Source organism: Andrena cerasifolii, chromosome 8 (assembly GCF_050908995.1).
Source record: "Andrena cerasifolii isolate SP2316 chromosome 8, iyAndCera1_principal, whole genome shotgun sequence".
Taxonomy (NCBI): domain Eukaryota; kingdom Metazoa; phylum Arthropoda; class Insecta; order Hymenoptera; family Andrenidae; genus Andrena; species Andrena cerasifolii.
This window is the reverse complement of record NC_135125.1, coordinates 10,832,129-10,846,777: the sequence shown is the minus strand read 5'-3', so window position 1 is coordinate 10,846,777 and position 14,649 is coordinate 10,832,129. Positions and strand designations below refer to the sequence as shown.

The 14,649-nt window shown below is 48.5% G+C and overlaps 1 protein-coding gene across 3 annotated transcripts in view; it reads left to right on the top strand.

The window, feature by feature from the left end:
* The window catches only part of LOC143371991 (beta-1,4-N-acetylgalactosaminyltransferase bre-4), a 54,825-nt gene extending 40,176 nt beyond the window's left edge, over positions 1–14,649 (top strand). For all 3 annotated transcript variants that reach the window (XM_076817756.1, XM_076817757.1, XM_076817755.1), the window contains exons 3-7: positions 8,539–8,804; positions 9,445–9,681; positions 13,720–13,903; positions 14,001–14,219; positions 14,287–14,649. In XM_076817756.1, the coding sequence (XP_076673871.1) occupies positions 8,539–8,804; positions 9,445–9,681; positions 13,720–13,903; positions 14,001–14,219; positions 14,287–14,425 (1,045 nt within the window). In that variant the 3' untranslated portion in view covers positions 14,426–14,649. The remainder of the gene's footprint in view (positions 1–8,538; positions 8,805–9,444; positions 9,682–13,719; positions 13,904–14,000; positions 14,220–14,286) is intronic.

The following is a 14,649-nucleotide window of genomic DNA, read 5'->3' as shown; positions in this document are numbered from 1 at the left end:
GCGGTATTACGCCAGCCTCCCGACGTTCCACTTTCCTTTACGAAACTTAATCGTGCTCCACGAAATTCTGGCCTTTTCAGCGCTCTGTCGCCGCGCTCTGTCTTACTCCGCTTTCTGGTTTTGTTCGCGGTAAACGTGTGTTCCAATGCGACCATTCAATCGCTTTGGCGAGGTATTAGGCAGGCTTGCTGCTGGTAGTTGCTAGATAGGAGACTGGAGGTTACGCATAGATCGATCGCTATGCTTTGGGGACTCGCAAACTCCGGGGAAATCTTATTAGTAGACTGATAACAGAGTAACGCGGCTGCTTAACGACGGCGTAGCAATTTACGGTTACCCATATCGAATGCTCGGGGACAAGCTAACGAGCCGCCGATAATGGAGAATGGATGGATGATTACACCTAATCCTGCGTCCTAAAATAGGATTGCGATGTGAATTTTTAATTACGCTCGGTGCAAGCGTAAAAAGACGAGGGGTGGAAAATTGGCGCGGCGTGGGAAAGTTTTTCGCGGAGGAGCCCCGAGCTTGCGACGAAAGTTCCTCGAGCCAAATACGCCGGAGAAACGGCTACTCGGCTACTTTAAGAACAGTTCGGAGGATTCGGAACGGTTTTTGAACTGAAAATCCTGCTGGATATTCCGTGGATTAGCCGTGGAGATTTCGAGAGACGCCTGGACGTTTCACTTCCGACAGGAAATCACCGTGAATCGCCGCGATTTCGGGGCGGTTCAAGTAAATTTCCGAGAAAATTCATCTTTCGGCAGGGCCGACACGTATGCTCCAGAAGCGCACGTGATCTCGTTACTTCGTTAGCGGTCATTTAGATTGTCCGTTTGCGGAAGCGCTTGGCTAACGATCCTCCGACCTTTGTGTTCCCTGAAATGTCCATTTAGCGTACGTGGCCGACGGCGCGAAGTTGATAGGGAATTTCACGCGATTACCGGAGTGGAAGCTTTAAAATTGCCGGCGCAGCTGTTGGGAAACATTGCCGCGCGCGTGTTTCTTTTCCCTCGCGCGTCGAGCGATTCGTCGTTTGCGCGGAGCTTAGCCAGGCGCCGCGACAAAGGGAAGCAAAGGGGAGAAAATATGGGAACGGAATGGGAAGACGCCAGGCAGCTTTTGTGCATTTCTTGTTCGCGTAACGCTTTTCTTCGCCACTTTAAGGCGAAGAAAGGCGTCTTTGAAAGAAACACGCGCGAGCGTCGCGGCGGCGTCGTTAAAGGTACATTCAGACGCTGATGCAAGAGTCACGAAACACTGATGCAGGTTTCATGGCTCTTGCATCTCGCTCACGCGCCTAGCTGATGAGCAAGACGCCAGTTCCGCTTCTGATGCTGAAACACGGAAACAGACGTAGCGACGCCGTATCACGAAGCCTGCATCGCGATGCATGCATCAACGTTTCACTGCAACGCGCATCAGCGTCTGGAGGACCCTTCAGGATGAAAAGGCAGTCGGGGCGTAATGGTTTGCGCGAAAATTCGGCGTGATCGCGAGGAGCTAGGGAGCCCCGAGGGTGGTTGGCAAAATGAATGTCGGTTCCTTTGGAGCCCACGTGCCGGGGAAAACAGTTTAATTAAAAACCGTAACGTATTTAACGGTGCTCTTTCTTCCGCGGCACTTGGGCGCGATTTACGAGCGACTGGTAACGGTTAATTTAAAATTTCGCCGGCGGCGCGTGACAACAATTTGTTATACTCGCGGCTCGTTTATTCGTTGCGCTAGAAGGCCGGCCGTGACACGGCGCGGTGCAGTTATTTGTCCACGTTTTACGTTCCTTCCTGTCGCGCGGCCGGCGCTGACTTACCGTTTCAAACGCGTTCGACACGTCCCTTTCGATCACTCGACCTTGCTCAAGTCCCAAAGAGAAAGAGCCGGACGAGATTTGTAATTCGCTCGCGTGCGGATCGTTAAAGTTTGTCCGCGGGATGCGTCACTCGTTAAACACCGCTCTGCCGGATTTCACGAGCGCTCGCGAAGGTTGGAGTGCCTTCGCTTTCGACGGTTTCTCGGTAACGGCAACGTGTTCGGCTTGCCAATGCTCTAATCGATACTAATGAGAAAAGTCGCCTGCCCTTGATAGAGCCGTGCCTGTGTCTCTTTGTTCGCCGATGCTCCCTGCCAGGCGCATCGAGCAGCCGCGTGATCCTAGAAAGCGTTAAATGTAGCAAGAGTAGCGGTTACGACGCGATAGCGATACAGATTCGTTGCTCGTTGCAACTATAAACTATAGGACACGCTCCACTCCGGATTAACTCGGCGCGTATCGCGTCACGGTGCACAGTGCATAGCATGGAGATATAATCCGTCATATAGCGCCTCGACATGCAAACAACCAGCCATTTGAACAGCCACCTAGCCTTTCCACCGACGCACACTCGCGCGTCTAATCGCGCTGACACTTACTATTACTGTTATTTGCGATCGGGCTACATCGCCGCGGAGATTGTTGCCATATTTCTCCTTCATACGTCGGGGAATGTTAATTCGGGTGCATACTGCTGGGACAGGGCATTACCTGCGACGCCACAACCATGCCGTCCCGCCGATTCGTATATAAGTGCAACCAGCCGCTCCAATAGCACTCCCCACTAGGGCTGTTCGAGTACTCGAATATTCGAGTAGCTTGAAAAATTCGGACCGAGCCGAGATTCGGTCTCCGAGCCGAGATTCGGTCTCCGAGCCGAGATTCGGTCTCCGAGCCGAGATTCGGTCTCCGAGCCGAGCCAAGTACTCGAGGAGAACCGAGTACTCTAGGAGAACCGAGTACTCAAGGAGAGCCGAGTACTCGAAGAGAACCGAGTACCCGAATTTTTTCGGGTGACTCGAAGAGAAACGAGTATTCGATTTTTTTTCGAGCGGCCCGAATGTACGTCGAGCAGATAAAAAATTTCGAGCTGCTCGGTTTTCACGGGTACTCGGCTCGGCTCGCTTTTTTCGAGTACTCGAACAGCTCTACTCCTCACTGCCGTCACCGCTACCTACCGTATGTTATTACAGCTTTCTGTGCGATCCGAGGAATCCTTCCACTCGTAACATTTTTCCTCTCTTTGATGTTTATTGACGTTGCTGCAACGACGGTAAACGTACCGCAAACGGTTCCCTCTAAAAATCATGGGCGAAACTTTACGGAAGCCAGAAGCAAGCCCGGCGGGCACGCCACGTCTGTAAATCATCGCCCAAGGAAACCTCCGTGTCTTTCTTCGCATAAATCGGCTGCCTGACGCGCACTGGCGTACATACGGATGTACTGATAACGCGCCTGCATCTGCCGACTCGAGATGCTCCTCAGTCTCCGCTGAAATTTTATTACGGCCGATGCCAGACGTTCGAAAGAGTGACCCCAAAAATAAGGCCTTTTTTTGCTTCTTTTTTGGTCAAAACGATACCTTATGTTCAGACATCATTCGCAACAAATTTTCAAGTGGAGGTGACAATTAGTTTGTGAGATATGGGAGGTCATAGAAGTGAAAATTCATTAATGCAACAGCCCATACGCTTCGATGTACCTACGGACTTTTATGTCAGCCCGATAATTAAGGAATTGTTCCCAGGGATTTTGCTGACTGCTCACAACTAATTTGAACTTAGATTTTTCAAATTCATAACTTCTATTGCGAGAATATACAATCAGAATATACGGCTTCCACAAAATTGAAACTAATTATTGTTAAAACCATAAATATTACTTTAGTTTCGAATATTCCAAAGTTTTATGAAAATTAGAATATTTTTTGACATACGATTCGCTGTATTGAATCGGTCACTGTGAATTTTGAAGCTGTAAGATCAAATTCGTTGTTAGCAGTCAGCAGAACCTCTGGGAATAATTGTTTAATCGATGCGTTTGGGCTGACGGGTTAACGAATTTTCACTTCTTTGACCTCCCATACCTACCTCAGAGACAAATTGTCACCTCAACTTGAAAATTTCGTGTGATCGATGTCTCGTCATAAGGTATCGTCTGGCATAAAATTCAGTTCCAAAATCGTGGGACTAAAGAGAGGCGATTTTTTGAGTCACTCTTTCTACGTTGCCATCAAAGTTCCGCTCTTAGTTTTTATTTCGATTTCTCTCTTTCCATTATCTTTCACCTTCGCGATGCACAGCCTCGATGCCAAATACAGATATCGCGGAATATTTAAATTGCAGCCGCGCTGTCGGTGTCGTTGATGCTCGGAGGAGCCCGCTTAGCCGCGTCTTCTCCTTTCCTCGCAAACATCCCACCTTTGCCCTTCGTTACTAACCCTCCGGCTGGGACGCGGAAGTCGAGAAGCGGACAAAGTTTTATTAGATGCTCCCTTTCACCGAGTCGTCGATCAATAAGATCGCGAATCTCGCTCGCTTCTCAAGGTCCGAGCCTCCGGACGAACTCCAGATTCCTTCTTCGCGTTTCCGCGAGAAGAAGCCGGTGCCAAAAGTTGTTGCGCACGCTGCGAATCGATTGCAGGCGTTTACGGAGATCGCTGCACGTTCGCGTTACTCGCCCCTCGGATCTCGGGGGGAAGATTAAAGTGAAATATTAGTCGGTACATAGAGGAGTCGCACCGCGGCTAACTCGTTCCGCGTCGGATTTATGACGTACCAACCGTGCTAGGAATACCTTCGAATTCCACCGGCTCAGGACTCGCCTGTGACTTACGATGCAATTCCTTGTACACGCCAGCCGCGGATATAACTCCATCTAAATACGAAATTTCCTCGCGCATGCTCTACTGTCCGACTCTCGCAGTTAAACACCGGGCAACTCTGCCTCGCGGGCGAATCCGCGTGGCTCGGAATCCAGAGGGACAAACGTCGAACGCGATAAACTGCAAGTCTCGCCCAGGGTCAGAGGCACGACTGCGAACTGCAACGCGCATGCATATGCATTGGATAATCTGTGAATGCTCGGCCACTGATCTCTCGGTGGATTACCCTACGCAACGTTATACCGTTTCACGGAGAGCATTGCCACGGAATGGCGCATACCAGTGCACGGCTTCAACGATGCCCCGTGTGCGTGGAGATTTTTCAGCGCGTCGTGGAAACTGTATAACCAACGCCTCGTTGTTTGCACATGCGGCGCGCGTGCATCCTGTACGCGCCGCGTTGCATACGTACCGCGTATAATTACCCGCTGATGATTTCATCTGCCGTGAATGATTCCACGTGCACGGTTCAACAGCGCCGGCGAGAAATTCCAACACGGTTCGACGGTAAATTCGGCTGTGCGATCCACGCGCGTCGATTCCATTGGTGCTGGCGAAGGGCAGTGACGATAATAACAGATCGAATAATGTCGTGGATTGAAGAAATTTCGCTGACGCTCGCGACAAATGGTAGCTAAAGGAGAGACTCGCGGGAATCGACCGTTGTAATTCTGTTTTTTTATTATTATTATTATTATTATTATTATTAACGGGAAACCCTTTAGTGTACAGAGATACAAAATTATTACCATTACTACATAGAATGATAAAAATATGAGAAAGAAATAAAAAATATATATATAAAATAATAACATAAAATAAAATAAAATAATATAATATAAAGTAAAATAACAAAGATAAATTAAGATGAGATAATAATAGATAACAAAAACATAACATAACATAAACTTTTTAAATACTACTAATAATACATATAACAGTCCGCCTGTTTATGCCTAATCACGGAGCAAGAGAAAATTTTGCTGTTACGATAGAAGATGCCTAAATAAATGCGTAATTCTGTTTTATCGTTCTCCGCTGAATCTCGATCGGACCGGGAGAATTCGGGGAACGAGAGAGCGGCATCGGAACGAGATCAAGGGAAAGCCTGGAGATACAGTAAGCTCGTGCGACAATGTTTCAAGCGTTAGATGTTGCAGCCATTTAGGGCGACTTAGCCAGTGAAACTGTAAGCGGAGTGCATCAGAGTGTACGCGAAAACAGAAAGAGCCACTTTTAAACTTCGTCGTAGGCTAAAAGTGCCGCTGTTGAAGTCAATTTTCCGAGAATTCAACGCACGCCGGCGACTCACTTTTCTCGGTACTTTATTCCCGAACTTCGGAAGAGCATTAACGTCGGTTTCGCCGACCGAAAATCGCCGAAGTTTGCTTCATGGATTACAGCCGACGCGAAGTTGCCGCTCGGTAACGGTAATGTGTCTCGTTAAGGGATTTAAATTCGACTTTGTTATCGCGTTAAGCGGTTTCCTAAATCTCCTCTCCCGGGCTTCGGTGGATCGCTCTCTAACGCTGCGCCGAAGCCTTTAAGCTCCGATGACGAGGCAGAAGCGACAGCGGTTTCGGAGATGCGTGCAGTTTTAAACTAACATTCGCGGGAGCGCGATCGTTTGGCGAACTTTTTCCCGGGTGAAAGTTTGCGCGCGCGACGCGGAGAAAAGTTGCAGCCGCGTTTGCGAGAGCCAACGTACCGCGGCCAACAGCCCGAGCGGGTTATCCGCAGAATTAGCAGGCAGATCGAAGAGTAAAATAACACGGACAACCACCACCCTTGTACGGCACGAGACTATCGGGCGCCTTTGGGTTACGTAAGCACCTATACGCTCCAGTGAAACACCGAATCGTCCACGTAACGCCGTTTCAACGTGCCGCGTTAATTAACCATGCGCTCCAGTGTCGCTTTGGATCCTCTACTTTTCGGCGGACAAGTAAGTCGTCGTTTGCCTTATTGGAAACTCGATAGAGTGGCTGAGTAGTTGTTGCCGAAGTACAATGAATACTAAACGGTCGACGCGAAGTCAGTTAGACCGTTAATTTACATGATGTGCCCACGAAATCAGCAGAAGAAGTTAGTCGTAATTGCAAGTTTAATCGCTCCTTAACTACGTTTCGAAGGGTCTGCTTCGCGAAGCAACGAGGAGAGTGCTTCCTCGGAGATTCGCTGATCGGGCCGCGCGGCGAACGGCAGTCGATCGTCATTAATTCTCAGTGGAATCGACTCGTTCAGGTTTATCGGTGGAAGGATCGACGATCGTCCGTTGCCAAGTGGTCTGAATCGATTTGAAAATCACGGGATTGGGATCGAAACGCCCGACGACGTTACCTCAGAGGCCGAAGCTGCCGTCTCAGTGAAATTACTATCGCGATTAGACGGCCGATCGGTTTGCCAATTGTCGTATAACGCGGAATCAGCCTCGAGGTAATGGTCGCGTAGGTGATATAATTTCGACCGGATCGGTTTAGTAATTGGCTCTCTCCGTGCGAATGACATCTAAACGTGGTTGTAAGTATTCGACTTATATTCGTGTACTTTCACGCTGAAGTAAAGCTTTGGATATAAAGAAACTGTTGGCCCGCGCAATAAATTTTCTCCTCGAATAAAGTTGAAAAAGTTATACCAATTATTGTTAATAGTAATGAAATAATAATATAAAGTGAATTAAATATTAAATAAATAACTAATGAATAAATTACTACATATCATTAATATACATATTTTAAATTCTAAATTTAACGCACTATTCTGCCAAGGAAGTAAGGTATTTATCAATCTTAATATAATTAAAAAAAATAGTTTATAAATCAAGTCTCTTCGGACAAAAATTTATTAAATAAATATAGATAGAAACCGACCTGGCTCACACCGGGCTGAACTCAAATCATGTAAGATATTAAACGTCGAACAGGCTTAAAATTTAAACTCCTGCATTTTAATTATATCTTAATTCAACATCGAGGTCGCAATCATCTTTATGAATATGATCTCTCCATAGATATTACGCTGTTATCCCTAAGGTAATTTAATCTAATAATTTTTAATACACTATCTTTTTAGTAACAAATAATTGGATAAATTTTTTAAAGTTTAATAAATTTAAATATCTTCCCAATAACTTATTTTAATATAATTAATAAATAATTTAAAATAAATTATAAAATTCTATAGTGTCTTCTCGTCCCATATAAAAATTTCAGCATTTTTGCTTGAAATTTAAATTAATAACTTAAGCTAGAGACAGTAAATATTTCATCAACTCGTTCATACAAGCCTTCAATAAAAAGACTAATTATTATGCCAGCTTTGTACAGTCAATACACTGCAGCCATTTAAAAATAATTCACTGGGCAGAGCAGACTTTAAATTACACGTAAGCCGGGGAATTTATTACCATTCTCTCAAATCAACACCGGTATGAATTATTATCCATCGGCCATTTCTGGCACAAAGCGTAGCGTTCTCATTTCAACGATCCACCGATTATCAATCGAATTCAGGTTGCACGCACAGGGGTGTGAATAAGTTTCCCTAAAAGCATCAGGATTCGAAGCTTGGGAGGGGAAGAAAGAGCACAGATAAGGGGCGATCCCGTCTAGAATCTCCGTATTTACCGATGACCCGACGTCTTTAATTAGCTTCCGTTTAATAGGCCTTTGGGGACAGAAATACGCGACTGATCGTAGAAGCTTTGCGCCAAATCGGGTGCAGCTGGGAATATATTTTGCCCTGCTGTGTAGCTTCTAAAAATACAGTCGACTGAATCCCGACGCCGATGCGAGCACGCAGCCACGGTTTAATTCTCGCTGAACGCGGGCACATTTGTTCGCAGGTACGCCGATCGTACCTACAGACACCATCCACGAGGCCTTATCATATACGGGCCCGTAACGGTATCGAGTATACTCGGTAACAGCAATGCCAGCTCGACGACCCTGCACTGGGCCGGCAGCAAAGGTCAGTCGAATTTCTCCAAGCTGGAAACCGCTTTTCCCACACGAAACACCTACATCGTTGGAAGTTCACAGGAAGCTCCGACGGCGAACACCACGAACAGCACCATGTTGCAACGATGCCCGCTTATACCTCCGAATCTCGGTGAGTTCCCGTTCATTTCGGAGTTGGCTGACGGCTTCCAGAAGATAGAGCATAGAAAAAGATTTCAATCTCCCCGGAACGTTGATGTTATTTGTCGGTGGTTCGCTTATAAATAAGGGTCTACCGTTTTGTTCGTTCGCGAAGAGCAGCGATAAGTTTCGTCGTGTTGCAAGATCGCTCGGACGCGCACCGAGTCCAGTATAGTAGTCGCTGTCTCGTACTATTAGCACAGAGGAGATATAATAAGAGGCGTCACTCCGGGCGGAACCTTTGAAGTTCTTACTTGACCTTGGCATTTAAATTGGTTGTCTATTCGAGCGGGGTAATCAAATCGACTAAATGCACCTTACCGCAATTCGCTGACTACTGCCGAAGTTTAGCGTGGTTTACCGATCATTGCCGAATGGTGAAAATCTAGTGATTTTCCTAGTTTATGTCTGTCCTTTTCAATTGACGCCTCTTATTATATCTCCTCTTTGCTATTAGCTTCTACTGCCGAATCGATCGCCAAGGAGACAGGTAGAGAACGCGTTCGGTTCGCAACGGGGGTAGCGTAGGAACCGCGAGTGTTTCGCGAGGAGTGCCTGAAAGCTTGCGAAAAGTGGTGTCTACTTTCCGGTGCCACGCTGGCTGGTTGCAGTTGGCCCACTGGCTGTTAGCAAGTCGCCTCCGGAGCTGTCGGTGATAGAAAAGTCGCTGACCGATGTGAAGCCGGGCGGCAGAGGATACCCAGCGGACTGCGTGGCCAGGCACCGCGTCGCTCTTGTTATTCCGTTTCGCGATCGACCGCAGCATCTTCAGGCGTTGCTTTACAATCTCCACCCGATGCTGCTCCGTCAACAGATCGACTACCAAGTGTTCGTGGTGGAGCAAAAAGGTGAGCGCACTTTCCATACAGTTACACTTGCCAGCGGTACCTACCGCGGGAGGGAGGGGGTCATTTAATGTAGCGAAACAGAGAAATCGACCGATCAACTCTCCGCGCTATCTCGTAATTGCTTTTCGTACTTCCCCGGCTCTACTTTGCCAATACCTCGTCGGCTGCTCGATACGATCCCCTCCCGGATAGCATCGAGGGGAACTTCCCAACGATATATATACGTATCTCTCTTTCAGCCTCTTCGGGCTCGTTCAAAACTCGATCGTGATTTTTAATTAAATTTATCTCCGCGTTGTGGTCCAAGCATCGATCGCTCCGTCCGCACTTTCCCCGTTCTCCGTTCGTTCGGCAGAGCTTGAAATTGCACGCAGGGGAGCATTAGGAATGCGACGCGGCGCGCGCGTACGCTCGAGAAACTGTTCTCTTCAGTGTCAAGGTCCAGGAGATGCGGTAACCACGCCTTACGTAAATCATACTCGAGGGGCGAACCGATCGCGGCGACAGGGGGAGCAGCGCTAGCTGTTGCTTGTATACCGCAATGCGGTATCGGTAGCGCGTATTCGATGCGCCCGTACGTTTGACCGTTCGCTCGCCGCCGCGCCGCGTCTTTCGGCAGAGCCGCGGCCAGATCTCGTTGGCTGCTCTCCTGTTTGGTAACGAGTCTCTACACCGAGACCTATGCACTTGCGGACCTGTAACGCGGCTTTTAATTGCTTCAAATGGTCCGGACACGGTTTCGCCCAGCCGCCTCTTTGCAATTCAAATCTACCTCTCTTCTCCCGTGCCTTCTCCGCTTCCGTTGCCCTGAGCCCTGCGCTCTGCGCGCTTCCTCGTTCCCTCGAACCTTCTTGCACCTCCTTTCGCGGGCTCGTCGAGACTAAAGCGGAGTTAGTCGGCGAATACTTTGCTTTACATAATTGCTGTCATTCTGAATATGTATTGGACGGCGCCGCGGCTGGAATCGTCGCTTTTGTCGTCCCGGCCGGGGTGGGGGGGCACGTCGGCTATTATCCGAGCGGGGATATTCGATTGGTCGCGTTTGAATAATTCCCGTCGGCGGCGGGGGATTCCGAGGGATTCTCCGCGGTACCAGAAATTCCGCTCGGAGAGAAATAATCCGCGTCGCGAAGAGGAAAGCATTCCGAGGGGGCAGCCTCCGAGGGTACGATCCAACAGCTGCTGGGTTCGAGCTGCTTCGTCAACCGCCAGAAAGTTGCAAGTAACGCGTTGCAATTACTCGCACCTGTCGTGGATTCATCGCGGTACCGTTAATATCGCTCGGATTCGTTTGTCGGGAACGCGGTGGAACGTTGCACCGAGTTATTACCGTAATAGTATGGGAAGCTGGTTGTAGCTAGTCTCCGGTACCCGGGGTGCCCCTGTGTACCATCGCGGAGCCGTCGGTTTCTCGTTAACGGGAAACTACGCGATTCCCTCGATCGACTTTATTGCTCGAAGCGATAACGCGCTGGTCCCCCCCTCCGCCCCCGCGCAATTATTGCAGCCGGATGCCAATTGAGACGTTCACGATCCTGCCCCGCCATTATCGCAAACTGTACTACTCGAGCGGAGCTGTTAGAGATCTCCTCCGGGGGTTAAGATCCAGCGGAAACTCTACCTGTCCAGCGAGGATAAACGCTGCGATGTGCAATGCCCGTAGCTGTAGCCTCGCTGCCCCTGCCAGGGCGAATTAATAAAATACTAGGCGATGTTGCGCGTCGGACACGACCCTCCAGGGAGGGAGGCGACCCACTTGGGCACTTGCTCCCACGTCCTCGATTCCTTTCGGTAGAATTTTAGGACGAGCAGACGAAAGACGGAGGGGACGAGGAAAAGAGGTCGTACATAACGGCAGCGATTTGTCGCGCTTCCCCCTCCCCCACTCCCCCCTTTCGACTCGCGGCTCTTCATTCATCATCCTCTTATCCTTGATACCACCTATAACCGTTACTCCTTCGACGAGAAAAAGCCGCGTTGGTTTTTCCACTTCCCGGCGGTGCCCGTTCACGCGGCTACGCTACACCGTTACCCTCGTCAAACGCGTCAAATTATGATATTAATAATGCAATTTTCTTCGCGGACGCGAAGGCCGCGGTTATTGAATCGAATCGAAGGGAATCGATCAAACATCAATGTTTCATTACTAGACCTGGCAAGGTTTTGCAATGATATTTATTACGATAATCACTACCTCGCTATATCGCGTACCTACCTATATGCTAGGAGCATGCAACATATGCAAAACGTAAAATTAAAACCCTCTAATCATCAGACATTTTCAATCAAAGTCCCACTTGCTTAGTTCCTTCCTGTAACAATGTATATTTGCGTACCTAAACTTCCGCAGTTTATTCGTTATACATAAACACCGAACTTATTTATAATCTTGATATGATTAAAAAAAAAATTTTATAAATTAAGTCCCTTCGTGCAAAAATTTATTAGTAAATATTGATAGAAACCGATTTGGCTCACGCCGATCTGAACTTAAATCACTAATTTAATTAACTGAAATCAATTAACTGAAATTAAATTATTCAAATTTGACTAACCCCATTTTAGAGAAGTCAATTAAATTTAAGTAAATCTAGGAACCTGTTTATCCTCGAGAAAACAAATTCTAGATTTTCTGAAAAATTTGAGATTTTACCACCTCCATTTTAGAGAAATCAATTAAATTTAAGTAAATCTAGGAACCTGTTTAACCTCCAGAAAACAGATTTTAGATTTTCAGAAATTTTTTAGATCTGACCACCCCCATTTTAGAGAAATCAATTAAATTTAAGTAAATATAGAAGCCTGTTTACCCTCCAGAAAACAGGCTTTTAGATTTTCAAATTTTTAATTTTATTGTTAATGTTTAAATTATGCAATAAATTAGAATAAATGTTAAACTATATTAAACACCCATATACCATACACCCATACACCCGACGCGGTGGTCTTCGTTTCGCGGAACATCTCGTCTCGCAACAAGCATGAAAACTAATCGAGCTCCAATCTACCGAGAATCTTCTTCGCGGTAATAAAGCCGCGGGGGCGAGGATCATCTGCATTCATCGCCGTCGAGAAGCACCTTATTTAACCTTATCGGTATAAAGTATAAAGATATTCGCAATCAAGTTCCGCGCAGTAAAGCAGCGAGGGTCCTGTATCGCAATAAAAGCTGCTCAGCTATCGTTTCCGCTGTTCTGCCGGGACCAGACGCGTATAAATCCTGGACGCTCGATACACTCGCGAAAGTCGCCGGTACATTGAGCGCGCGATGTCAAACCAAGTGCTGTGTTTAGGAAGATAAAGAGAGGGGCTCGTCGTAGCGCGAGATGCGTGACGTGAGCCAACAGAGACGAGCAGCTTCTCTTTACCCACGACCCTCCATTTTTCCCCTTTTCACGCCATCTCATGCGGTGCGTTGTTCCTATAGCTTGACCTACATGCTCCGCCCGTGTCTCTTTACCGTGTACGTGTGCCACGCGATCTACGCGACGAGTCTCGTGGAATATCTCCGAAGCTGTCGATACGTGGCAGATACGCGTCGTAATGAATTCCTGAATATATCTGAATAATCCTGGTTCCCGCGATCCGTGCGACGCGACTGTATCGTGCAATTTAACGACGTCGAGGGAACAGGGGCAGAAAGAAATAAGCAAGGGCCGGATCGATAGTTCATACATATATATATATCAAAGGCAGATGGACGATTTTGCTTGTCAAAGGCACGGCGGGGCTTTAGGTACGAAAGGAGGGTGGAATGTGTGTGAAAGTGACCAAAGACGTTACAGGACGCGCGTCCTACTTTCCTTCGGCTCCTCGACTCCCGCCAAGTGTCCCTTTAATCGGGGATAAGCCCGTGGAACTTTTAATTGAGGCGCGACCATTCGACGAGCACTCCTCGTCTGCGGACTCGAGCGTACAAGCAGCGCAAGGAAACGCGTACCTATAGCAGGCATTCCCCGAACTCGATAAGAGGCTGAAACTCACCGCGCCGGTTGATTCCGCGAAGATTGATAAAGGGAGGTGGTTGTTGATTTGCAGGCAGCGAGTCGTTCAACCGCGCGATGCTCATGAACGTAGGGTACGTGGAGGCGTTGAAAGAGCGGCCCTTCGATTGCTTCATCTTCCACGACGTGGACCTACTCCCGGAAGACGATAGGAACCTCTACACCTGTCCCGAGCAACCCAGGCACATGTCCGTCGCCGTGGACAAGTTCAAATACAGGTATCGTATGTTGCGCCGGGCGCTCGCCCGCGTCTCGGATAAAGAGAAGGGAAGCGACAGATCCACCGAGAACGTTCGTTTCTGTCGGGCTGCACAGGCTACCTTACGCCGACCTGTTCGGCGGCGTGTCGGCGATGTCGCGCGAGCAATTTCGCCTGGTGAACGGCTTCAGTAACGTGTTCTGGGGCTGGGGCGGCGAGGACGACGACATGGCGAATCGGATAAAGGCCCACGGCCTCCACATCTCCCGCTACCCGGCCAACGTGGCGCGCTACAAGATGCTCACGCACAAGAAGGAGAAGGCTAATCCAAAGAGGTGAGGATGAGATCCGCACTGATATCGGGATTTCATAGTCGCTGAATCGTTCTGTACGTTTGCGCAGGTACGAGTACCTGAAGACGGGCAAGAAGAGGTTCGCCACGGACGGGCTGAGCAATCTGCAGTACGAGCTGGTGGACAAACAGAAGCCGAAGCTGTACACGTGGCTCCTGGTGAAGCTGACGCCCCCTCAGCCCAGCTGATGGCTGTCCTGGATCGGATAGTGGCCCAGCGAAGTCGATCGGCCTGCTCCCGCGCTTCCGGCGCCGACGGAGGCGACGGACAGCGCGGAGCTGCGTGCAACTGCACGGAACTGACTACGATTGACCAGTGCGTTGCGTCAAACGACTCGCTTTCGACTCGGTCGATATACGAAAGGGCAGTGGGAGAGGATAAGGACGGCAGCGGTGAGAGCGATTGCCGAGAG